This window comes from Anser cygnoides, chromosome 4, assembly GCF_040182565.1.
Source record: "Anser cygnoides isolate HZ-2024a breed goose chromosome 4, Taihu_goose_T2T_genome, whole genome shotgun sequence".
NCBI lineage: Eukaryota > Metazoa > Chordata > Aves > Anseriformes > Anatidae > Anser > Anser cygnoides.
This window is the reverse complement of record NC_089876.1, coordinates 49,286,769-49,313,174: the sequence shown is the minus strand read 5'-3', so window position 1 is coordinate 49,313,174 and position 26,406 is coordinate 49,286,769. Positions and strand designations below refer to the sequence as shown.

The 26,406-nt window shown below is 36.5% G+C and overlaps 1 protein-coding gene across 3 annotated transcripts in view; it reads right to left on the bottom strand.

The window, feature by feature from the left end:
* The window catches only part of GLRB (glycine receptor beta), a 52,250-nt gene that overhangs the window by 13,186 nt on the left and 12,658 nt on the right, over positions 1 to 26,406 (bottom strand). For 2 of the 3 annotated variants that reach the window (XM_048071851.2, XM_013175209.3), the window contains exons 4-9: positions 23,967 to 24,034; positions 15,895 to 16,124; positions 13,111 to 13,193; positions 10,822 to 10,962; positions 7,251 to 7,403; positions 1,120 to 1,412 (exon numbers count right to left, since the gene is read on the bottom strand). In XM_048071851.2, coding sequence (XP_047927808.1) covers positions 1,120 to 1,412; positions 7,251 to 7,403; positions 10,822 to 10,962; positions 13,111 to 13,193; positions 15,895 to 16,124; positions 23,967 to 24,034 — 968 coding nt within the window. The remainder of the gene's footprint in view (positions 1 to 1,119; positions 1,413 to 7,250; positions 7,404 to 10,821; positions 10,963 to 13,110; positions 13,194 to 15,894; positions 16,125 to 23,966; positions 24,035 to 26,406) is intronic. The other variant, XM_048071852.2, reaches the window with a different exon arrangement.

The window sequence follows — 26,406 nt, the reverse complement described above, 5'->3', positions numbered from 1 at the left end:
TTGTAACACATTCAGTTTAGTGGAAGCAAAACTGTGGCTAAGCCATCTTTCTACTCAGTTCCCATGTCGCCTGGGGTTAGGGAATTACTTGTGATTCAAGTCAAAGCAGTCAGTGGGTTGTTCTAAGCTGAGCCTGCCAAAACAGTTCCCAGGAGGTTCTATCAGATGAGAATTACAGTAGTCAAGTGCTCTGTGCTATCAGCAACTCCTCGGAATTGGGGGTAATTAGTTATGGGGCAATGCCAGCTTTATACTAGGGCTGGGTTTCTGCCATCCTGCATAAATGACTCCCTCCTTAAAGAAGCTTTAAAGTCATATGGTATGCTACCGATATCACTTGGATCTGGCCAAATAGCTTTATTTTACACATCTAAATTGTTGAGCCATTGAAAACTATAAGCCAAATTCATACTCCGCATTATTTTAGCACAATGTATTTTCTTCCATAGAATAAATATCAACTAAATATTACTCAGGACTAGGGGCAGCTGCCTGGAATGTCTAGTAACTCTTGGGGCATATGGAAAACTTTGACCTGAGCTAAGATGTACATCTAATCTTCATCCATAGAATGAGCTCTGACCGATTTACTCTATCTGGCAACACACAAAATGCAGGAACTCTTTGACAGACAAACAGATCGTCTTTTATTTACAAATGTCAAGACTTCTGAATCCCTGGCTATAGAGATTCTTCACATGCAATGTAGTGCAGCTGTGGCCACTCCAAGGAAAGCAATGAGATGGGTGTTATTTGAGTATGCTCTCAACAAATACTGACTGAAAGTCCTGTCCTCTGAATAGTTACAGTTTGACAGCTGCTATTTATTATTAAAAGAAAAATAGCAACTGTAAAGCTGCTTGCTGCTTTATTTACCTTAAGCTCAGCAACAACCATGGTACTAAGATATTAAAAGATAAATTTTTCATTTAGACATTTGACCCCAAATCACTAGGGACCAATTGGCAGGGTGGATAGCCATTAATTACCAGTATGTTCTTAGTGTCTTGGCCACTTCTAAGATTAAGCACCATCCAAAGCTATTACAGCAGTGTATTTTTGGAACTACATTAATAGAGGATAATGCTGATTTTGCGTATGCAGCTTGACAGCTCTTACCTGTAAAGTGCTGATGTGGACAGGAGTCCCCGTGCCGTTTACAGTGTTCTTTTTGGCAGCGTTTCCACCTTTCCCTTCAGCTTGCTCTGCCTTGGCAATCTTTGCTTTCTCAGCTTCAATTCTTTTGGGATTGTTTAGCATTACCTGAACCACCGCATACTCAACCAGTGATGCAAACCCAAAGAGAAGGCAAACAATCAGCCAGACATCTAAGGCCTTCACATAAGACACTTTGGGAAGTTCAGCAGCAAGAGTAGTACATTCAGATGCCAAGCTGAGCACTGAGAAAATACCTACAAAAGAAATAAGAAGATAACAATTAAAGTGAACTTTCCCTTAACGACACCTGCCTGTGCTCTTCCTCTGAACCAGACAACACCGAATGATGAATCGTAACAGCAAATGGGACTTGACAAAGCGGTAGGCATATTTTGCAACAGGTATACAAAATGCACGTGCCTTCAGTTAATGAGTAAGTTAAACTGAATACTTATGTAGGGTATTGTGGTTAATGATGAATTATTAATACTGAGTACCTTCATTTTATAAATGGAGAAACAAATGAAGCTAAACAGGCTGCTGTGGTTCTCCTGCCCCACACAACTACATCACACAACTGGGAAATGGGCTTTCCAGAGACTTATCTTACCATGATCATCTAATTTTGAGAAAATGGAAGAGAAATATATGGTATTTAAATCAAAAGATTCCAAGTCCTTTAACTTAGACTTGAACAGCTACTGTTGTCCCAGAAATCTGAACTGTGCTTCAGCAGGAGCCATCCTCTGAATGACCTGTTCACAAGTATAATATTTAAACTCAAGATGAAAGGGAATGTATCAGTGCATTAAAAAGTCTGTGTTCACAATTCACCACAAAGATGAAAACACTGAGGTGACTGAGGGTCTATGAACACTCCTTGTTTGAGCTTCCAGTATCCAGAGAAAGCTTTCTAGATTAAGAGCTTTTGAGGAAGCCCTTATCATAAAAAAGTACATCTGCAAAGGCTGTTGAAAGGTCACACTCATCGTCAGTCTAGGTTTCAATAAGCACTGCTCTTTACAAGGCTTCCAAACATCACCATTAACACAGGGCTCACATCACAAGAGACAAAATGCAAGTCTGATCTCACAGATTCCCCACAGGCACCTGTGAAATGGGAATAGTAGCATGAACAGCTAGCTACCTTTTGAAAAAGCTAACCTTAGAAAATGGTTATTACATGGGGAAAACTTATTTCGACCTCCCAGCTAAGAAGTTCCCATTTTGTTTTTGTGAATGTTCATAATAAAAATCACCTTCAGTTATAAGTGGGCAGCTTCATGAAATGTAATCAACAACTACAGAAAATGTTGGCCATAAGGAGATATTCACTTAGCCATAACTATGTTTCCTATAAGGGTCATGTGCTATCCTAAGCATTAAAAAAAATGTATTTCATAGAGATATCATTTTCTTCAGATCCATTTAAAGTAAACGAGGATGTGAGAATGTTAATAAAGATGAAAGTGTCTGAACTGGCCTATGAAAGTATTAAATTCTAGCTGATCATAAATAACAAGCATTCTTTTGCTACTGTCCCAATTTAGATTTTAATAAGATTGATAACATATTTTATTTGGTATTAATATCAGATCGGCAACTTATTAGCTGCTAAGCCACTGAAGAGGAAGTATAAAGAAATGACTACAGTCCTATGATTTTAAAATACAAAATCTTATGGTGTTTTATTTAGAAATGTGTCTTATCAACATATCATTGCAAAGTGGGCTTTTTTTTTTTTTTTTTTTGGTCATTGTGATCATAGAGAATGGCCAGATGTTCTATGTTGGATCAGAATGACATGGCAAATAATGTCCACTCTGGCTTATTTTCAAACTACTATATCTGATGCATTCAAGTACAAACATGCCCAGAAGTATAGAGAGTGAACAAAGAATAGTCCCCATTTTTCTGTCTTCAGTGACCAACACCAACTGTTTTTCGCTGAGCACTAATTATGGATCGTTATGAACTGCAACAGTAAGTGAAAGTAAGGCTGTACTGTCTTTTAGCACAAAAACGACATCTCTGCCTATGCCTGTATCTTTTTGCTGCTACCTTCCACTTGTTTGGGTTACTGGGATGAAAACTTCATTCTCAGGGTCAGAGAAACCACAGAAAACCTTCTGGGTTTCAAGGGAACTGTAAAGTAAGATAGAAATATTCCATCAAGCAGCCATCTGCTGCCAGATCAGAGCGGCGAGGCCTCAGAGACCCTATAACGGAGCTGTAAGTTGCACCTCTGATAGCAGCTGTACGAGGTACCTATCAAACACAATTCAAAGCCTAGGGCTCCAGCATGGGTGAGGAGAATGAATAAACAAACTGCAAGATTAAATATTAAAAAAAAAAAAGGGGGGGGGGGATAAACCCCCTTTTCTTCTTTGGAAGCACTAAGGGGAAGGGACATTAGTTCTTTCATCCAGACTTCTAATGTAAAGAGAATGTTGGCCTTTCTTGGAAATATGTCTACAATCTTCTTCCTAATGGGGGATCTCTCTCAATGGTAAAGTGCATCTGTTTGGTAGGATTGCACAGAGGCAAAAACTGCATCCTCCCTCTTTCTTTCCGTAGGTCACCTACATCCAGCCTTCAATGATCTCCTCACACACAGCCAAATCATTTAAGTTTACAGGCTTGTTTACAGGTAAGTTTACTAGATGAGACAAGCTGCCAACATGCTATTTGTGGTTCACTGATGTGAGAAAGACTGCATTAAACACCTAATAACCAAATTATCCACTCAAAGAATTTTCTTCTTCATCCCTATCGCAAAAGTTAGTTAGCTCACAGCTGAAAACATGATTGTGCAGAGTGACTATGTAAAAAAAATTCTACCAATGGTTACATATGCATAGTATCACAAAGTGCCAATCCAGCAAAGCACTTCAGCACATGCTGCCAGATAAATAAATCTCCCTTTTTTGAATCCATCAAATTTAACTGGCCTCAGCACTATCTCCTGGCAGTGAATTCCACAGGTTAATTACATGCTGTATAAAATAGCATTTTCTGTTTTATATTACTGCTTTAAAATAGTTCTGGCTCCATCTCACTAATGTTATTGGAAAATATAACATTCTGCCCTTCTTTCCTTATAATTTGGTATCTGTAATACATTCTCTTTTCTCATTAAAGTTGGTTAACTAAAAGCCATAAGCTTGCCAATCCTTCTTCATACTACAGTTTCCAAATATATGGTCAGGTCTTTCCTTTGAGGCCCTATATTTACAACAGTTTTATAAAATGAAATGAGTTGAACTGAAATAGCGCTGAGGGCAAGCCTGTGGAGGGCATGTCTGGCTGTCCTCTGTATGTGGGGCATATATACATCACTGATCACTAACTCCAAGTGTTTAGTTACTCTGTTGTACCCCCAAGTGCCCGCTCACAGGAGGTACTGTGTGGCGTGTGGTTGCTTACAGCCTATGCTAATGCTCCGTTCTTTCAGGCCACTGTGGCTGGATGGACATCTGAAGTCCCTCAGATGCCTATAGCTTCAGGGAAAGCCTTACTCCCTTTGGGGATCACAAGGCAATGAAGGAAAGAGAGCAGTTTTTTAAACAGATACTGGGACGCTTTCCACTTTTAAAGAACTGGAGAGTCCTCTGCAGGGATCTTTAAAAGCTGAGACACCAGCATGTAATTAGAAAGACGAACTCAGTGATGTCAGCCTTTATATCACTTAGCCAGAGCTCTCCAGATACATGTCCTTTGTGAGGATTTCCCTACCACCAAATGATCTAACTGAATGCAATGCTATGGGTAGAAAAAGGGCTTGCAACTTACTTAGCTCCTAGATGGACACACCTTTTTCTTCAAACAAAACCACACTCTTTTCCCAGAACAGTAACCAAACTGCAAAATCATATTGAGGTTTCTTTTTTTGCGAAGTATCTTGCATTCCTAAATCACCTGGAAACTTCTGAGATGAGACCTTTTACTAACTACTAAAAGTGTAATGACTATTAGTAACACTTTCTTAGGAGTAGATAACATTCACATGAAATGATTCACTTCACAGAAATGTTTATCTTGTTTGATTTCAAAGTCAACTTTCTTCCAAGGATGTAGCTAGAAGAGTTAGATTGTTGCCCTCTCTCAGACTGGAGAAACATAAATCTTACCCCAGTGAGGGTGTTACCAACTTGCACTGCTAAGTACTGATGTATGACTAAAGGATGGTCAGATTTAGTGTTTGTTGCTTCTCTGGGGATGCAGGAAAAGTCACATAACCAAGCCAATGGTAAATATATTTGAAAATGCATTATTTCAGAAATGGTAATATATAAAAGGAGCCAATAAACACTTATAATAAATAAAAAGAGAGAAACACAAATAAATAAGCATGCATGTTTAGTCATAAAAACTTCAGTGCTATACAAATCAGCACCATGCCTCTTATCAATGTAATATATCATTGATAAACCTGACTGGTCAGCTATTTAAAGTTCAGGATTACAAAAGCAGAAATATACTTCAGATTTTGATAATATTAGAGATCACTACATGAAAAATATTTTCAGTTCTTGTTTCTATCTTTTTAATTTAAAGCATGGTATATTTGCCTCGGACTGCTTTTTTCTTAAAATGCCTTATGTTTCACCTTGTGGAATGCATCCTTGCTACTTTTCAAAGTAAAAGATTGTATTTGTTTCTTGCTATCAACTAATATAGATTGTGAGTCCTCCCCGATTATTAATAATTATTAATATTTTCAGATCAAGAAAAATTATTTTTGTATTTTGAAACAGTCCTCTGAAAAAGAGATACCTATAAAAAAATTGTAATGAAAAGGTGTTTTTGTAAAAAGAAAGAGAAAGGCAGCCAACCATGGCAGAGAAGCCAAAAGCAGTATGCCAGTCATGGTTCTCCAGATTTTGTGCAGCTCTTGGTTTATTTTGGTTGTCATATCACTGGAGAGGGAAGAGGCATGGCAGATGACCTGAGCAGTGGCGCTCAGACCTGGACATTATGTTTTCAACTTAACAAAGCTCGGCAGGAACCCTTCCCACTCCCCAGGGGTTTCAGCTCCCCACTACTGCAAGACTCTGCTGATCACAGACTGGGACGGTGATGGGGTAGGTCCAACCCTAAGGGCGTATCGTCACACATTTTTGCACGTGAGGCTGCACAGGACTCATGTCCTGTGGAGGTGTGCAGGTTAACGTGTGGGTGAGAGGCTTCTGAGGAAGGCCAGGGACTGGAGGGATGCTTCAACTGCACACCTAGCATCTGCGAAATAGTTACAGTGAATCTCCTGGGAACATGAAGAAGATTTGGAAAATAAGGAGTATGGACTTGTGGAGGTGGGAATGTCAGGGAAAGGGGGGGACAAGGAGGTCAGGGCATGGGGAAGGAGCTGTCATGACATGGGAAAAGGATTACAAATAGAAATGTCAGGATGCAAAAGCCTGGCTCTACATGTCACCGAGTTCCTGGGGACTGCAGGCTGGGCCACCCCCAAGCTGAAGTCCCATGTAAAATCTAATTAGTTAAGATAATATTGTTTTGATTAACTCTATGTCCTACAATCTCATAATATATGAAGGGCCTGCCTACTGTGCTATGCTGCACAGCATGAAAGCAAGAGGCTGAAGTGCCTCATGAACTGAATCTCTAATGAAATAAAACCCATCAGGTAACAATTGTGCTAATTCTCTTCCAAACATCATTACATCATTCCATTTGTATTAATCTTCAGAAAACCTGCTGCAAGAGGTAGTTATTTAGAGCCTTAATCATCATCCTGCTTTCCTACTTCAAGCATTCTTTAAATGCTCAAATTCCTATAAACTGCAAAGTGACACAGTGTCTACAGCATCACCCACACATGATAAGATCAGATTTGTCCAGGTATCGAGAAGCAGAGAGTGTCCTCATCACGTAAGTGCTGGAACCATTATCAAGCAAAGTTTCAATGTGGAGGTGGATTTTACAGGACTAGGAATGAGAAGGCTTCGGTGAAAATGATGAGCGAATAATGGAAGTGAAGTTGCTTTCTGTGTCCAGTGTCATGTTTTCAAAGCAACTGAGAATGGCTCAATGGTGCTAAGTGGACTGTGACAGTACGTGTGAATGCAGGTTACCCAGTGGGACTCTTGCAGCACTTGCATCAGGATTGATCCAAAATGATAGCCAGGACAGAACAACAATTAGCAGTGTAGGAGCATAAACACCCATCATGTAAAATCCAACTTGTCTTCTTAAAGTGAAGATTACTTCTACACAAGTGTAATAACCTTTAAAGAAATAAATGCATATTAAAGTTTAATATGCTTTGCAGCTCAACCTCTTCAGATTAGTATCTTCTAGGCCTTTTCTACTTATCCTAGGAGTAAAGGTTCACTGATTCGATTTTTTTTTTATGAAGTCAAGAAGTTCAATTTGAAAAGCATTCAAAGTACAGATCAATGTAACCTACAAGTGTGATTTGGCATGTCATACTCTCTGTAATCTATAAGGCACCCTCTGTCTTTTCACAGCACAGAAGTAAACAGCAGCTACAGCTTCATCTTGATGCTGGCTTAAGCTCACCTGAAAATCCTACTTCGCATTAATTTGTGAAGAACAAAGAATTAAAAAAAAAAAAAAGTTAGTTTAGAAAGGTTAGAATGGAAGGAGGTGATCTGAATATGATTCTAAGCAGAGATTCCCCCAGTACTGAAAGCTGGTATAGGTAACTTCTAAAATTGGAACAGACTTTTTACAAAAGGCTTTAAAAACACTAAATTTTGAAAGTGAGGAATATTGCCTCAAAGCTTCTAAAATGAGGAACTAAAGCACACAAGCATTTCAGAAAATGTCTAATAACATGAATTCAATAACAAGTAAAGCCACAGATAGTACGGATTTGCTGGAGATAACAAAAGGATTGGGAAGTTTGATAACCAGAAACCAGTTCTGTTCCTATTTTCACTCATTTAGCAGAACTGGCATTTTTATGTTAATATTAGCACAATAACATTGCAAAAACATCACAAACTATTGCATCACAAAGAAAAGGCATTTTGATGTTACACTACAACAATATGAAAACCCAAGTCAGTATATATCTGTAAATAAAAAGTTTGTGCACACCTAATTTAAAATGTAGAATCTGTCAAAAATGTATTTATTTACCTTCTATCTTTTATCAACTAAGTATCCTCAAATGATAAGTCACCTTAAAATATTGTTAGAAACTGCAATAATTAAAAAACAAAATGATAAAACATTACAGAAATATACTCTTGCTGTGTTGAAGAAACTATATGGTATTTTACAGTTCATTCTATCTTAGTCAATGATCTGTAGTCTGGCAAATTCTATCTGTATAATTTCTGAATAGTTTCTAGGTATTGGTTTGATTTACATTCAAACGGGATGACCTTTAAAATAGTTATTTCTTTGCTTTGTGCCAGAAATGCATTCTGCATAGCATTGCATCACCCTCCATTAGGCAGAGAATATCCATTGCCTTCACCATTCAGTTTCTGTGGACCTTTTTGGATCTGTCATACATTTTGGTAAACAAAGAATATGCAATTTACAAACTTAAATATTCAATTTATTGCCATAAAAAGTCACACCGAATTTGCTGACCCTCTTTCTACTTAGGCAGGTATTATAAAGCATCAGTTGACATAAATGGGTGGAAAAGATTAAGTTCTTTGCAGCTGGCAAGAATCTGCTGCATAAGCTGTAATTTTGAAAACTTGCTTGTACATGCAACACTGCCTCTTGATTACCTGATAAAATCCTTAACTGAGTTAATTTTAATTGTGTGTGCAAAAACTGCTCTTTGAAATGCTTTCAATATAAGAATTTAAAGTAAATCAAACAGTTACTGAATCCTGAAAATAGCCGTTGAAATACTTCAGCTAACCAAAATGTTCAAATTGCATTAATGACATGTTAATTCCAGTCTTGATTATAAGATTAACATGGATAATCTCCAGTTTTAAACAAAAAGGATTAGCAACAAAAGAATTATGAAAACTTTCTTAAATGTAACACTGTCATTTCACCAACTCTGATGGTTCTCTAATGTTCTTTCTTTAATGTTCAAATCACATGCACACACAACAATGTGACTATTGTGCTGAGCACTTTGTACAATATCATTTTACCTTGTGACCACAAGGTGTTGAAACTTGAAAGAGCAATGCTAGTTTTCTTTCCAGTTTAACTGTAAAGTGTGCAGTGATTAATTCTTACATTTTTCTTTAAGGTACTAAAAATCCTAAAAATGCCTAAACTATCCAAAGATTTTTTAGATATTTAACTTCAGATTTAGGACAAAACATAAAATGATTATGCTAAATTCGACAACACAGTTACAAGATAGCAATGTGGAGTAAATATTCCCTTTTTCCCTCAAATAAAATGCAAGTCTCTTTGCATTGCATCCAATTTTCCCATGTTTATGAATATTATTTGGGAACCGGAAGATTGATCCATTTAATTTTCCATAATTTTGTAGCCTATTTTTTTCAGTAAAATCATTATTTATTTAAGAATAAATTATTTTTCTCACTCCTAAGTAAACGTCTACCATTTCTAGACTTAGATTTGAACACCAACAACTTTTAGTAATTGGTTGTGCTTTCCCCAATGCAGCATTTTCCTGAGAAGAGATAATTTCATACTATTTATAAATGTAAATACCCGAGACACTGAATTTCGTAGTTAGTAGGCTAAAAACTCACTCATTTTGCAGTTAAAAAAATGAAATAAATTTTAATTATCTTTTTCAAACTAAATTCCTTAACTGCGAGATCTATGAATGTTACCTGAGATCTCTCAAGAACAACTGCAAGTAATAGACCCTCAACTGCAGCTGAATAGTCAGCAAGAAACTTGCAAATATGCTTCAGCACCACAGCCATCTTTGTAGAGTTTTAATGGGAGATTTGTGCACATGATGCAACAGCACTGACTAAAATACATCCTGCTGACTTCAGGTATTATGGGAAGTCTTGTGTTTGCCACAGTATGTGAGCAATTTGGATATAATTATAAGCAGGAGTCAATCAAGGTAGAAACGATTAATCATTAAAACCAGAACACAGAAACCATTGTAGAAATTTGTACCTACTCTCAGAAAACAACCACAGGACTAAATAAATATAGATCAAATAGCTCTGTATTTAGACTGCAAACAGCTTTCTATAGTGACACACTTTCAAGAACACTTAGAGAAAGGAAGAACCTGCAGGGGGAAGCTTTTGAAGTTATACTCTAATGCTGTCCACTTTTTGAACAAAAGTTTGACCAGAAAACCAAAATTATCCTAATTTGCTGCATATCACATAATTCCACATGGAATGTCTATAAGAAAGGTTCGATATTACAAGCATAAAAAGGTATCAGGACTATAGAAACAAAATGGTGATGGAAAGATCAGAAAAGGTAAGCAAAACCAATACAAACATTTAATTTCATCTTTAACCTAGACATTTCTGTATTTGAATTTGTTTGCAGTAATTACTATATGTGATTGTTACTATGACATGAACTACTGGTAAGTTACAAGTAATCTATTTCCTCCCATAAAATGTAAGTCATGAACCCATGTTTATGGGTAATATCCATGTTTATGGGTATTAATCATTACCCATAAACAGTAATTGAAGGAAGCTTAAAGTTTTTACCAAGGAAATCAATTTGATTACCTACCTGTGCCTTTATAATACTTGGTACAGTTACCATATTCAATATCCTCCTTTTTAATATCAAACTGAGGCAGAGCAATTTTTTCTAACTGTACAGGATCTCCAGACTGCCAGATGAAACGTAAGTCATCAGTCGTGTAACCAACTGCAAGAACAAAATGAAATAATAAAGACCATCTTAATCAGAGTTTTCAGCATTAAAATCTAGCATGTATGTACCATTATTTCTTTCACTTTTTCTTTCTGCTTCCTGTTCAAAAAATTAGACAAAACATGAAATAATATACAATGGAATTTTTATGTAGATCTAAATTAGTAGTTGACAGGTGGAGTATTATGTTATCAGCAATATTACACTGACTAAGAGGTGTTCATGACAGCGCTCACTGTCCAAACAAATAAAGCAATCCACAGCTTTGAAGTCTGCATATTCATTCACACTCTACTTCAGCAAAGCATGAAAAATATACTGAACTTCAACAACACTCATAAGTCCTAGGAACTTCAACAAAATGTAACAATGCACCTAATTACTGTGATGAATCTTGGCTTTTGTGTAAAACAACTTTTCTGCTTAGTTGTTAACATTAAAGGCCCTGACTGATGAAAGCACTGACATTTAGGAAATGCATAACCAGGAATTTAAGTAGATGCATAACCCTACTGAAATCAATTCAGTGCCTCTGTGCCTTCATGATCTCCTGAATATGGACAGACCTCCACATACATTTGAGTGCCTAAACCATGCTTTATACAACACCACTAAGTGAGAGGCAGTGAAAGTTAGGCTTATAATATTCAAACATAAAGCAGTATTAACTAAATATGCAGCCATAATCATGATTTCACATGTTGTTTTTCTGCTATCTTCTGTTTATTAAGGATTAACTGAATACAGAGATAGTGTGAGTTAAATGGGAACAGAGATGGGGAAATGTAAAAAAGACTAAGTTGGGATGTAGTGGTTCACAATTCAAAGACTCTGAGAAATGTTTAAGGAACCATTCTTGTTCTGGAGGCATTGGACAGATGTTTTTTATCTTTGAAAAATAGCTGTCATTTAAAAAGTTAAACTGTCCATAATCCAACTTCTCTAAGATCAACAATAACTTAATAAATAAAATCATATCTCAAAGCTCCATGCTGAAAGTAACATAAAAAAAAATCACTTGTTCTAATGTTTGATTCATACAATCAGTTTCACCTCTTTACAACATGCAGCAAATCAAAAACACACTAAGGTCTTTTATAATACAATTACTGGATAGTGAAAATCTTGTCTATAGGGAATGTGCAGAATTAGTGATCATAACTACAGATACAGGAAACTGTTTGGTAAAAACTGGCAGCCTCTTTTGTTTCGGAAATCTAACAACCAGGAAAAAATGTGATTTTAAAATATTTTAGTGGAATAAAACTGCCAGTGGCTAACAGAGGAAGCAGACCCGCCGTTGGAACTCGAAGGGAGACTGTGGGTCATGGGTACAATTCTTACTTTAGACAATGAAGTAAAAAGATAGAAGAAAGTTTAGTGCATAAAGTCTTTGCAAATGAGCAGAAAATCCATTCCTCCTCCCAAATTTAAAAACTAACACAGCATGGAGAGAGAGAGTAAAGTTGATTAAATAAAGTTGATTACAAAGATGACTAAGTTTGAACTAACTTCCATTGATATTACTAATTCTAGGTCAACCACAAGTTGATTTGAGTTTACTATAAGAGTTTACTTCAGCTAATGTATATACATATCAGAGATGGGCAAAACATAATACTATGGACACATTGCAATTCTAAGGGTAAATGCTAGCAATTAAAAACTAAATGGTAGAACTCTGATATCATTATTATTACCCTGGTCCCCACCAGGATGCCCTGCTCAGCTTTGATTAACCTTGGTGTTTCCCAGGAGATTCAAGTAATACTGTTCATCATCCATGCAAGGGGATAAATTGGACCCTTTCAATGTACACAGAAGCACGGGTTGTGTAAGTTAAAACTGTGTATTCTTTATTCCAAATGATTTGAGTTTCCATTTTATTAAATTTAGTGTATACATTTTTGTAATACTAATCAGTTGTCATAGTGTTTGATAGCAAAAGCTAAACAAGTGCATGGTGCCATAACTGGAAGAAACATTTTTATAGGAAAATATATGTTGGTAGGAATCAGTGAATGTTAATTTCAAGATTCATTATAAAACATTGACACAAACAATACCGAATTGATCATTTTGGTTTGATTCTCAGGCATGCCTAGAAGACAACTGTTTTTATGCAGAAACTGATTTACATACAGCTTTCCAATTGCATCTTGCAGCGCTGTGTATCCATAGGAAACAAGGTCAAGTCCAAAGGGCATGACAGAGTAATCGACAATCTGAAAATACAGAAATGGAATTTAAAAACAGGGTGAGCTGCCGTGCAAGTAGCAGACTGCAAGAAGAAAAAAACAAAACAAAACAAAACAAACAAACAAAAAAGAACACACCTTAGATGTTTGACTTTCAGCTTCTAAAATAGTAGAAAAAATGAACAAAAATTTTAAGTAGTAGTCTGCAATTTAAATGTCTCTACCAGAAATTTAAGTATCTCTAGTAGTCTGATAATACAAATTTATATAAAGTGTTAAACATATGGTATTTCACAAATTATAGGACTAATAATAGATGGCAGAAGACATAATTTTTAAGAATAAGCAAACCAAAGGTCCATACAGAACAGAAACCCATCTCCAGTAGTGGCTAGTAGCAAACTCCTGAGAAAGAATATGAGACTAGAGCAATCAGGAAATGACATTTCCCCAACAGCCTTCTTAAAGCTGTGCCTCAAGGACTTCCTAAACCAGAAGTGATGCTTCAGTATTTAAGAGAGCTCGACAGACTTTTGTCCTTCCAGAAGCTGCTTGCTTCCAATTGCTTTCTGGATTCCATGTACACTTTAATCATACATAGCATCCTGCAGCTAGGAACGCACTATCCTGCACACTCTAATGATCTCCTTTCATCTATCTTGACCCTGTCTCACAATTCTTTTACTCCAAAAAAAAAGATGAATAATCAACATCCATCTACTCTTTCTGTGCTATTCAAGACCACTATACAACCACCTTAATTACTGTTTTTGCTGGTGTGGAAAGATCTGCTTTGATTAGCTGTTCCTTATAAAGGATGCTGTTCCATATCTTTCAACATCCTAGAATCCTCAGCACTTCCTCAGCTAGTACTGAGCAGTTAGCTGACATTGTCAGAGAACTAACCATTATTACCCAAAAAAATTATTCCTGAGTGATAATCCTCAAAACCCACCAGTTTATATATAAAGTTAGAATATTTTTTCCCTACATGCATAATTTCTTAGTTATTTACATTGAATTTCATCTCTTACTTTGTTGCTTAGACATTAGGTTTCTCTGTAATTCTCCCTGTTGTCTCTTTCCTTACTATTCTGCATAACTTGGCACCATCACAAGCGCTCACCAATTCACTGTTCACCTTTTTCCAAGTGATTTACGTGGAACAGCAAAACAGATTTTTCTGCGGGAGTCCACTACTTACTTTCCTCCATGTGAACACTGACTGCTTATTCCTACATTCAGTTTCCTAACTCCGTGTTATTTATGCAGGCAAGAACATTCTCTCACATGTATTTTGATAACTGGAGATTCTTTCATTTATATGTGATAATATTTCTGTAAACTAAAAAGTCAAGGCATAGCAATATAAATTTTTAAAAATGGTAATTTTAGTAGCATGCTACCAAACATAAGTATGCCAAAAAATTAATCCTACCTTCATCAGTATCATTTATGAACACATTGTATTACTAAAATCAACAGAACATTTGTAGAGCTAGACATTATTTTCAAACTATACTGAATTTGATTTTGGTATATGGAAGTTTAAGGAGAAATATTTTTCCATCAGAAACACTTCTATTAGTATTCACTGAATATTTACAATCCACTAACCAAACACATTCACTGAAATAAACTCATTTATAAATAGCTCCAATTTGGAAAAACGTTTGAAATAAATTTCACCACTTCACTTAACTTTTGCTCTTTCAAATGGGAAATTATTTTTGTAGCTGAAAGTGATTCTCCATTTTTGAAATAAGGATTTCAACAGGCTTCCAAAACTGCAACATAAACAATTGAAATCAGAACCAGGACCTTTGGAGTGAGCCAAATGAAATGCTTCCGTTGCCCAATTTATTTCCTTTTCTGATTGCTGTCTGCAAAAGTCTTGAGATTGAGTTTTCTCATCCTTGGATTTGGAATGGGAAAAAAATCACACCAGACTCTTTCCACTTTCTTTCTTTTTTGTAGCCACTTTTGCTCTGGAAATAAAGAACTCATGCTACCATAATTTCAGATGTTCCCTCTAAGTGGTAAAGTAGCAGTGAATTTGGGAAATCAATTCAATTTGTTGTTTTCAATGAATGACTGTTTTTATGGCATAGTGTACACTGACAAATAAAACCACAAAAAAGTATGCATTAATTGCAATTAAATTAAATATTTTTGGGCCCTCTGAAAAATCTATATCCACTAAGGCACAGACCTTAATAAGGATTATGTCCTAGTACTTTTGCTACAAAACATTTATAATTCAAATTTTGTAATATCTGCCTTTCCTTATATCATTAGTAAGTAACCATCATTTTCATTAGTTGATGTAGAAATTCAAGTGGTGAGAAAATTACGTTGCTTTGCTGAAGGCTTTACTTCAGAGATCTCATCCATTTCATTATGCTTCCAGGAATCTTGGCAATTATCAACAGAGTTTAAATTTGGTTACTAATACTAGTTTACTGAGTGTGTGTTATTTTAACATGATAGATGAATGTACACACATTTCAAACTTTTAGCACTTGCTGTGCTATCAATTGACATGCTTTGAAATTCCATCTGGTTTATTTTCTTACATTTCATTTAGTGGATCATTATTTGAAAATTGCCATATATATTTAAATATTAGCTAAAAACTGTATTGTGTTACTCATCTAACAGTGTATGTATTTCATATAAAGCCATCAATTCACTAAAAAAAAAGAGTAAAAATATTTCAATAAAATACCTCATGCTGACTAGTACATCTCCATCCCGAAATATAAAGAGAAGGATATTTTCTTGAGTGACATCATGGAAGTTAGCATTTTTTTCATTTGCAAAGAACAAGTCTGGCTTCCAAAGACACTTAAACATCGTTGGGTCCACTGTCAGTGTGTCCGAACCCCTCCAATCATTGGGCAGTTTGAGTCTAGGGTCATTCCACTTCTGTCTTAAAAAGATGTTGACTCTATAATCCTGACGAGAAGAATACGTAAGTATTAGACCAGCCAAAAATCTAACCCCCCCAAAAAAAAATTAAGAAAGAAGACCATTATATCAGATTCACTAAAGAAAAACAATTTATGCCCTGATTTTTCTATCACATAGATAGTAATCACTATTCAAGCAGCATTAATAAGTGTCAATTTTAATGGAATTTACTACAAAAAGGTAGATTATGTCTTATGCTTTGAATACAATAACTTCTTTTTTTTTAAAAGGACCAAGTTGTCCACCCAGGATGCTTTTTGCATCCCCTCTGATAGTAGCCCAGTTACATAGGCATATAAATAAAAGCAGGCAGCAATGCAGAGGGAGCCATAGCTTGACTACACTGAATTACTGCAGCTGCAGGCACAGCATCACTTCTATCAACACATCTTGTAAGTGTAAATTCCAGTTTATTCTACAGTCAGTTAAGTGACACACTGATGGCAATGTGCCAATCTATAAAAGCAGAAAACCGACCAGGTAGATAGCAGATTTTAAACTACACACGGAGAATACATCCTCTGGACCTGTAATATTGATTTGGGGCTATTTTTGTAGGAAAACTGATGACAGCATACAGCTAAGTCCTTAGGTAGCATGTAAGGAAAGCATGTGCAGAAAAGGTCTCAAAAATCAAGACAAAATCAAGATTTTATATAGAGGAAATTCTCCTCTGAATTCAGCAGGAGTTTTACTCAAGTATGGACAGTAGTAGAGCCACGTTCAATGAGAACCAAATTTTGCCTTTGGGAATTGGAGTAGCATGGGTCTCAGGGCAAAACGATACCCACATGCGTTCTGTCCTCAGTGAAAGCTGTGTGCATTCAAAGGAAAAATCTGACCCAGTATGTCAGTTATGATTTTTCAGTCTTACATGTAAGTCTTTTTGTTTTTCACATTTACATTTAAGCCAATGCTTCTTGTTTATGTAAATGTAAACTAGGCAGATCACATACCAATAAATAAATAAATAAATAAAGGTATTGTTAAACAAAGTAAGACAAAAATAACATTCTATATTTAGGGTAATTCTATCTCTGGTCTTCCTATTCATATTCTATGCTGTGTTTTGTTTATTTTTTTATAATTATCTATTAGGCACTAAGCAACCTGAGACACGGACTGCTACTGTTTTACAATTATATTAAAACGCCGGGTATCTGTGAAGGTTCTTGACATATTTTTGATTTATCAATGTATTCAACATGGTAAACTAATTTTATAAAGGCATGCTGTACAAGTTAGTGTCTTAACACATTTTAGTGTTGATACAGTGTAAGTTCTCTTCTATAGTACTTACTATAATGCATATATTTACAGTCCAAAGCAAGTGCCACATTTAGAGACTCATGCTCGCTCCAACAGGATGGAGTTCATTTGGTTAAGACCTCATGTAGAATAGTTTACCCTACTGATTTATCCTGTTAATTGGAACACTGGGCCCACCTTCCCATGTCCAGTTCACCAGTCAGATCAGCCCAGGTATTTCTTTACTACACTACTATACTAAGCTGTGTAATGTGTTTTCCCACTGCATTGTAATGAGAATCAAAGGACCAAGACTTAAGCACACAGATCTGAGGCAACATTTACTAACATGCATAGTTCTGAGAGAAATGTTACTCTTTAGCAGTCTGTTTTTGAAACGAAAATATATGTAGTCTGATTTTTCTTTATACAAAGGCCTATATCATCCTGTCAAAGTAAAGAAGCAGTATAAAATAACGGATGATATAAAGTGACTTAGTACTGGAAGGCTTTCATAAAGAAACTTCAGAATATGAGGGAATTCAGGTCATTATCTCAGAGCGCAACTTTTCAATTATATATAGATAATCAAAAAATTATTTGCTTGTTTCTGAAGTTCCCATTCCAGATGGACTTCTTGTCTCTGTAAAAACAATTATTTTCAAACATATGAAATAAATACTACATACTGGTCACATTCATAAGCATAATATGAAAATCAATTTTCCCATAAACAAGTGCATTACCATCATTTTAAAAAAAATAAAAAACATTCCCACGGCCACAGGCAAATGATAAGCACTATCCAACACTTGCCTTCAGCTTACACATTGTGGTGGTTTTACCCTGCTGGGCATCTGAGCTCCACCGCAACCGCTCTCTCACTCCCCCTCCTCAAAGGGAAAGGGGGACAAAATATGATGGAAAGGGGTCAAAGGCTGAGATAAGGACAGGGAGATCACTCAACAACCATCGTGACAGGGAAAACAGACTCAGTGTAGGGAGATTAATTAAATTTATTACCTATCACTAGTGGACTACAACAGTAAGAAACTGAAAGCAAACTAAAAACACCTTCCCCCTTCCCTCCTCTTCCCGAGCAGCTCAGGGGATTGGGGAAAGGAGGCTGTGGTCGGTCCCTAATTCAGAAGAAGGTGTTTAAATCACTGAAAATCAGAATGCACTGTCAAAATAAGAATTGGCAATAAGATCAGGTAGGTGGTACTTTACTTCTTTCCTTGTTCTATTACAAATGATCTTAAGTATACCAAATAATGGGTTGTAGCGACAGTTTAAGAACTTGATTCTATTCCCATTGGAGTCAATGGAAGAGAATTCCCCCTAAAATAGGTAGGTTCAGATCTACCTAAATGACTAGAAAACTGTGACACTGTACTCAGAAAGGAAGTTGACCCCATACTTGAGGCAATACAGAAAATGTTCAGAGAAGGAAAGAGATGTCAAGAGACAAAACTGGTGCTACAGACAATAATGTGCAGAAGGGCTTCTTTTTAGCAGAATACAAACCATTACAGCATATGGCAGCAGTTTAGGCTGTGATCTGGTATAATCCATTTTGGAACAAGCCTGCAACTAAACCTCTAAACCTTGGGAAACAGAATTTCAGATTCAGAATATGCACTGCAACTGGGCTCAATGTATGCTGAAGAAATGGTCTGCATAAGACACGTGGTCTTTCTCCTCCTATACATTTTACAGATGTTCTTTGAATATTGCAGAATGATCAACATTTTACAATAGAACGGAGTCACATAACAATTACAAAGCCTGAAACTAGAGTGAAAAAAGAGTCACCATTGGAGTGAGGAGGATCTGGGAGGTAAAGAGAATCACTAAAGTGTTCTACGGGGCTTTGTTTTGCCGTGAAACTCCCAACAGAAGGAAAGTTGTTTTCAGGGAGGTTGAAAGGGGAGGCCTTCTAGGAAATATTTCAAATGTAACCTACACAGTGGGCATATGGCCAGAAATACTCCTCAGGCCAGAAGCTAGGCATAGCCAGCACTTCTCTCTCTGCGAACTGGAGCAACACTAGATCATGAAAAGCTTTTTCTATATCAACTACAATGATACAAAGAAAGGAAGCATAAAAGCAGTCTCTTTTAACCGAGCAGGAGTAGAGTACTCTCTTTTAACAGAGCAGTAAAGTAGAAACCAGCATTTTTTAAACTAAAAGAAGAAAACTGAAATTTATTTTAAGCACATGAATACTAAAATAAATAAACAAATAAAAAGGTTTTAAAGTAAAGGAGAAGGAAGTGGTGTTTTGCCATTTGAGTCTGAGAAGAAAGGTTACAGTGCAAATACAAACCTTGAGGACAGCCTCTGTAGACAAAGAGACAGATCATTAGTACAGCTAAAATATTATAGCCTCATGGATATTTATAACACAAAGGATCTATCCCTAGGAATCCCTGACTGGTCTGTAACAGTTTCTAAGTGTGGCATAATCACTGTATTTTTCCACAAATCTGCAAAATCAGAAGCAGAGTTAGAATGGGGATCCCAGACAAGTACTCCAAAGAGCTAGAAGGAAACAAGTTACATGAGGTCAGATGAAGGGAGCTTACTGGAAGCTTTCCTCCATTTTAGCTGTACAAATTCTTATTCACTCAAGTTAACTTTTTTTTTTTCTTTTCTTTTCATTTTTACCAGTTAACCTGTTTGATGCATGTATGAAAAGGTTGCAATTATCTCTAGTACTCAACAATACAACACGAACCCTACTTTTGCTAGACATGGAGCAAGTATTTCCCCTTCAGTTTCGTCACAGGAGTTTGAATAAAGCAATATAGACTTCTGGGCATAGGATCAATGCTATGCCTCCACTAATCTTGATTCAAACCTGTTGATGCTTTTCTGCAGAGAAATTCCCTTCTCTCTTAAAACTAAGTGGACTCTACCTCAGCAAGAGGTCATCTCTACTCTTTCTTGTTGATGATGAGCCAACTGCATAGCTAAGAACACAAATAGTTCTAGGACTAGAAGGACAGAAGGAAAAAAATAATTGATCCTCATTAAAACAGCAGAACAGGGAATGTGACATTAATAATTAAAATTATTTCCCCTGTCATTAGCCAGTCAAAGGATGTTGATAATGACAATCAGTTTGATCTACTGCCGGACAACTCATGCCCACAGAGGACAGGCTGCAGAGGTCTGGTCCCAGTAAGACTTTTTCTGGCCTTCCTTGCCCTCAGTCTGGCCACACTTTTATTTCCCGTTTTAACCCTGAATGAGTAAATCAGCACCCACCTCTGCCTCCTGCTCTGTCTCTGCTTTAATATACTGGCTTTCATCCAATGATTGCCTTGTTTTCAGCTGGAACAGATTGTGCAACCTGTCTAAACATGTAATCTTTAGCAGAATGAGCCTTTCTCTCCATGTCTGCCGTACTCATCAAACCCAGATGATGGAGACATATTATTGTTACATGAGGTAAAAAAGGGAAATATGAAGCTAAGAAAAAAATGCTGGTCCTTGTGTCAAAGATCAGTTGCACCAAGTTCTTATTGTTCAACGTATTTTCTCTTAATATCTGCAAAGAGCCCCCAGTCTTCAGCATTTATATAAGTTTAATGACACTCTTGAAGGTTTTCTAATACATGCTATTTATGAATACATGTCATTTGGGATTTTTGGCCTGGCTACAGTTGGTGAAAAGACTGAATCACTGGTTACTGTATTTTTCAGAGAGGCCATGTCTGTTAAGCTTTGTGGGATTCCTGAAACATGAGAGGAACCATCAGAACCAGCCACCACGATATGACGACAAGGAACACTGCAGGGGCCTCTTTACTGGTTAGAGGTTCCAGACATTAATTCCATGGACAGAGTTGGCTATTTCAGAGAGAGGTCTGAGAGTGGGTCATCTTAGACCTTACTGAAGGTATCTCCTTCTGCATTTCTTTAACAGCCTCCTGAACTGAAAGGAAATCTGCATACCTAATGGCCTTTTGTAACAGGCACTGCACCCATTTGTTTGTTGGGTCCTCCACCACCACCACCACCTCATTTCCAACCACCTGGCACTCATGGTTATTTTTCCCCACCCTTCAATCACCCAACAAAAGGAATACTGATATGGTGCAGAACATGTCTTTAGCTTGGTCAAACAGGATGTTTTACCCCCATGCAGACTTTTGCAAAAAAACTATTAATTTAGCTAGTGCAGACAGAATTGGCTACAGAGCCAAAAATCACAATACATCATTCACTGAACACTTACAAATGTATTATTTCACAGCTTTTTGTATCAGTAATGATATTACTTCAACCAGTTTAGTAGCTGCTGTTAATTTTAGAGAGCCAGTCAAGAAATCAGTATTCCTCATGACTCACACTAATGCCCGACACAGTAGAAAGGCAGGCAGCTACTTTCTTCTCCAGCACTGAGGAATCTTTTTCAGCAGTCCTATTACTGTGTGCAAATATCTCTCCTTTCTGAATTCAGGAGGCTCCACTGGTCCTTCAGAGAACTGATTTCTCAGCTCCAGGAAACACTTTTTCTGTGATTATGGAGGTACCAGTTGTCTCCAAGACTGAGGGACTTGTTGCTGTCTGGTGCATTATCCAGACCATATGAAGACAAGTACCAGCCTATGCCCAAGAAAGCAACAATTCCTGTACGTCCATAGGACCCTATACTGCAGGAGGAAAGGCTTCCCAAGTGATATATGTAAGAACAAATCAACTAATTCTTTTGTCAATGCCTCTGACAATGTCCTCTGACACATGAAGGGAACCGGGAAGAAAATCAGGCTTCGCATTAACATTCTTAGATATCACAATGATGGGCTGGACATAGAAATCTAAATAAAAACATAAATTAAATCAAGGTTGGTGTCTGAAGCTCTGAAATATGAAGGAGAGCATGACTTATCTTACTGAACATCCTAGTAAATATGTGAGCAACTAGACAGGAATTCACAGGCAGACATACATGCATTGCAGTGGAGAAGATGCTTAGTTTTGGGGGTGGAGGCACACCCCTTACGTTCATGTTTTGTTACTATTTGGATGTGGGTGAATTGTAAAAAGGCCTCTGTAAAAGTCACTTTTTAAAGCATGCAATAAATTTAAAAAACTTGAAACGGCCATCTGGCCTAATATACCTGCCATCTTAGACATGTATCTCACTCCTACTTTCCTGCTCTTCCTCCCTGCTCCTTTAAACTTCAGTCCCCTTTTTGTTTTCAGGAAATAAATCTCAAAGTATCTTCAGCAAACTTACATTCTTTGTTTTAATATCACTTCCTGCTAATGCCATTAGCTGACTTGCTATCATTTGCAATCAAATCTAAATCCTTTATTCCCTCCTAGCAAAGAAACAGAAATTTCTGTCCAAGCTGCTCAAAAGCTACTTCAGCCATTGCATGTATATAAATTTAAGCAACTCTGCAGTCTCAGTGAAACATCCTTAGGGTATCATGCACCCTGGTTCTGAATTTTAAGCGGGTATTTACTTCCATGTGCAACAAGAGGTGGTTTATTATTTATTAGCCATATTATGGCTTATTGCTTCCCTGCCATTGGGACTAGGAATGCTGCCTTAACCACAGCATTAAAAAAGCAGCCTGATTTGGGGAACTTTCTCAATGCTCTGGACACAGCAGATCACTGCAGCTGTTTCTACACTGGATGGTCTGGAAGTGCCTCAGGACTCCCAGGTCTCAGTACACACCCTGGCTGTGGCTTCCCACATATTAGCAAGACATGGTGCACTCCCATCTTTTTTACCCCAAAGAAAAACCCTGATCGGGTCATAACATCTTCAATAACTGAATGTATATTTTGCAATATTTTTGACAGCATGTATTGGAAATATCATTGTAAAAAGATCTTCAAGTCCAAGAATACTGGAAAGCGCTTTGCTGGAATTACTTTTTATTTTGAAATTGATTCTACTTTATATAACAACAACAACAACAAGTGAAAAGTGCAATGTGGATTATTTGGTGCTGTTATTGGCATGTTGAGATACTTTGAACTGAGAAAACTATTTTAGAAGCTTCAGTCCTCAGTTTATCTTTTCTCATAAAGCAAATAAACAGGAGGAAGAGCATAGTCATTGATGGTCTGCTCCTTTATTCCTTCTCCTTGTAGTCCTCTATGATTTACTCCAATTCTCAGACCAACATAGAACCTACCTATATGCTCGAAACTTATGCATGTTCTTTTCCTTCTCATCTACAGTCCAAGTACTTCCTTTATTAATCCACAGAGCAACCTATTTATTAACTGTCAGGCATACTTTCCAAATGTGTTCTTCCTTTGAACAAAGTATGGAAAAAAGTTCATTTCTTGCATCTTAGAAACCACAGATTTCCTTTTATGTTCATCAGATTCTAAAAGCTATGGCAATCTGTGAGTGAAATAGATTAACAGGTTTACATTTACAGCATAAAGCACAGTCAGTCTATCACTAGCCCAATTAACTCACTTCTCAGTCCGCACAGTCAAAACAATCATTTATACTTTATAGTTCATAATCCTCACCCTGAAATTTAATTTAATAAGAAAATCTGCATGTGTGCTCCATTCATTTCATTTCAGTCTTACCATAGTTGTCTCTTGAATTGACCCAAAGCTGTTAATGAAGATGTTTACTGCAACATCGACTGGAATTCCTTTAAAAAAAAAGGAGAGATTTCTAGTCAGCTGCACAATCCAGTAAAGGCACACTATCCTTCATTTGAGGCTTCTTTGTACTGCTATCACAATAAGAATATTTTTCACAGCTTTATATTTTCAAATTAATATACACACACTGTTTTCAAAAGCTATGGTTAATCTGTTGCCACTGAAAGTTAATGGAAATCATGAGAACTATTTTCATCCTAGTGATAAGGAAACATAAAAAAAATCTTAGTCTAGAGTGCTAAGCTTAAAGCATTTCATAGCCCATAAATTTGAATCATTTTCAAATTCCATGATTTTCAGCTATCACAGAATGCACCATCCAGTATTACTTTTACACACATTACAATGAATAGAAGCAATTCACATTTCTAGCGGCAAACACATTTAACTGCCAAAGTCATGATGATGATCTATCATCCTAAATTACCTGTACATGATTTATGGCGACACATTTACTTACATTGTAAGAGGATACTTCTTTGCACAAGTCAAGTGCATAAATGCACAAGTGTGTATATGGGGAGATAAAAATTGTTTCATGCAGCTTTCCCAGCTACCAAGCAAGAGAGAGTCAGAAAGCTGTTCCATTTTACAATGATTACCAGTTTGCCAAGAAAAATTTTGAGAAGCCAGCAGCTGTGAAGATATCAAGATGGACTGGATTTTTTCCTCTTTTCCACAGCCAGGATTCCTGTAGCTCAAGAGGGATGGTGTGACAGCTGCTACATGTGCCCTCTGTCACCCCATGGGAACTGATAGGCAGTCATTTATCTGGTGTTAACAGCGGGTTATCATGAAGCAGAGGGAAGTGGCCTGATGGTTTTGAGAACTAATTATGGTCCACTAGTTTTATTTAGCACCTGTGTGTTGAGAGTGTCAGTACACACACTAGATGCATGCATCCAATCTCATTTACACTGTTACAAGTACTTAACCCAGTGGAATTCTTCCTATCTTCAGCAGTAAATGAGATATAAAAATGTAAGAAGACGATTCTGATAGAGAAAACACCAAGTAATATATGTCTTATTTAATAGTTTGCTTGTGTACACACGGTATTTCAGAGTACATTAAACAAAAACTCAAACTCTGTAAATTCTTTTTGTTTACCAGAAAATGGCTACAATAAAATTTCACTTGAAAAAAGTGAATTTTACTGAAAAAGTGAACCTGTTTGTTTCATTAAATCAGGTCAGTGAAGTGTAGTTCTTTCGGTTATGCAATAAACATAATACATCATTTAGTTCCTGATGTTTGTGACGGTACACCCACTGTGCCACTGGTAGCCAGGAGTGTTCTGTCTCTATCAGATCTAAATAGGAAGTGCAGTCCAAGAAAATCAGTCATGTGTGAGGAACGTTTCAACATGGGCAAACCACTTGTCAGAAAATGTTGTTTTTTTTTTTCCAGCTCCCTGTGAGCCAGCATTACATCTCCTCCCTTTTTCTTCAGTCTTGATTCTTAACAGACTGACAGCAGGGATATCAAAAATATAAATCAATCTGCAATACACTTTGCTATAACAAGTTTATCATGCTGAAGAACAGGTAGAACAGAGGCTGGACGTTTATTTTTTGTGACAATATTCAGTGCTGAAATAAAATATGATTCTACGAAGAATAAGAAAGAAGCAAGAAACTTGCTGAGAACTGAGTTTAATGAATTTATAAGACTCAGTTAAATAGAGCATCTGAAACTGGTTTCTTCAAAAGCACAACAAAGATTATAGATTTTGCAAAATCTCAGTATATTGATATGTGTGTTACAATATCTCTTAACATATGTATAACTAAATATAAGTTTTAAAAAGAAAGAACTGATTTATGTAAACTGCAGTGTCTGTAATGTAATAAATTTTCTATGTCTTTTTCAAGCAGGGAAATAATGTAACTCCTGGTAAGTGTAATTCACAGCTCTACAATTACTAGAGGTTTTCCAGAGCATACGTATTCCAGTCTTTTTTGTACATGAAAGGATATCACATTTGCCTACATGGAAGATTCCTACAACAGTTGCCTACAAGAAAGGTATTTCAAAATCACAGAATGTGTTTAAAGTCATTACCTATTTGAAATCCCATATATGTAAGCTGTATTATTAACACAGCTTTAAAGATATGTTCCATATGACTTCCAGCAGTGATACTGCTGATCCCAAATTTTACAAAGTCATCTTAAAGGATCTTTATAGAGAAGTTTAGTGTTTTAAAATACTGTAAAGCAGAGATACTACTAAAGCCAAATTAAAATGTAGGGATAAAAAGATATTTTAAAAACTTGCTCTACAAAACCTAATTCAACTTTTAAAAAATCTTTTATAAAAATGCAAGCATAATAATAACAAAAGCATCAGACACTAT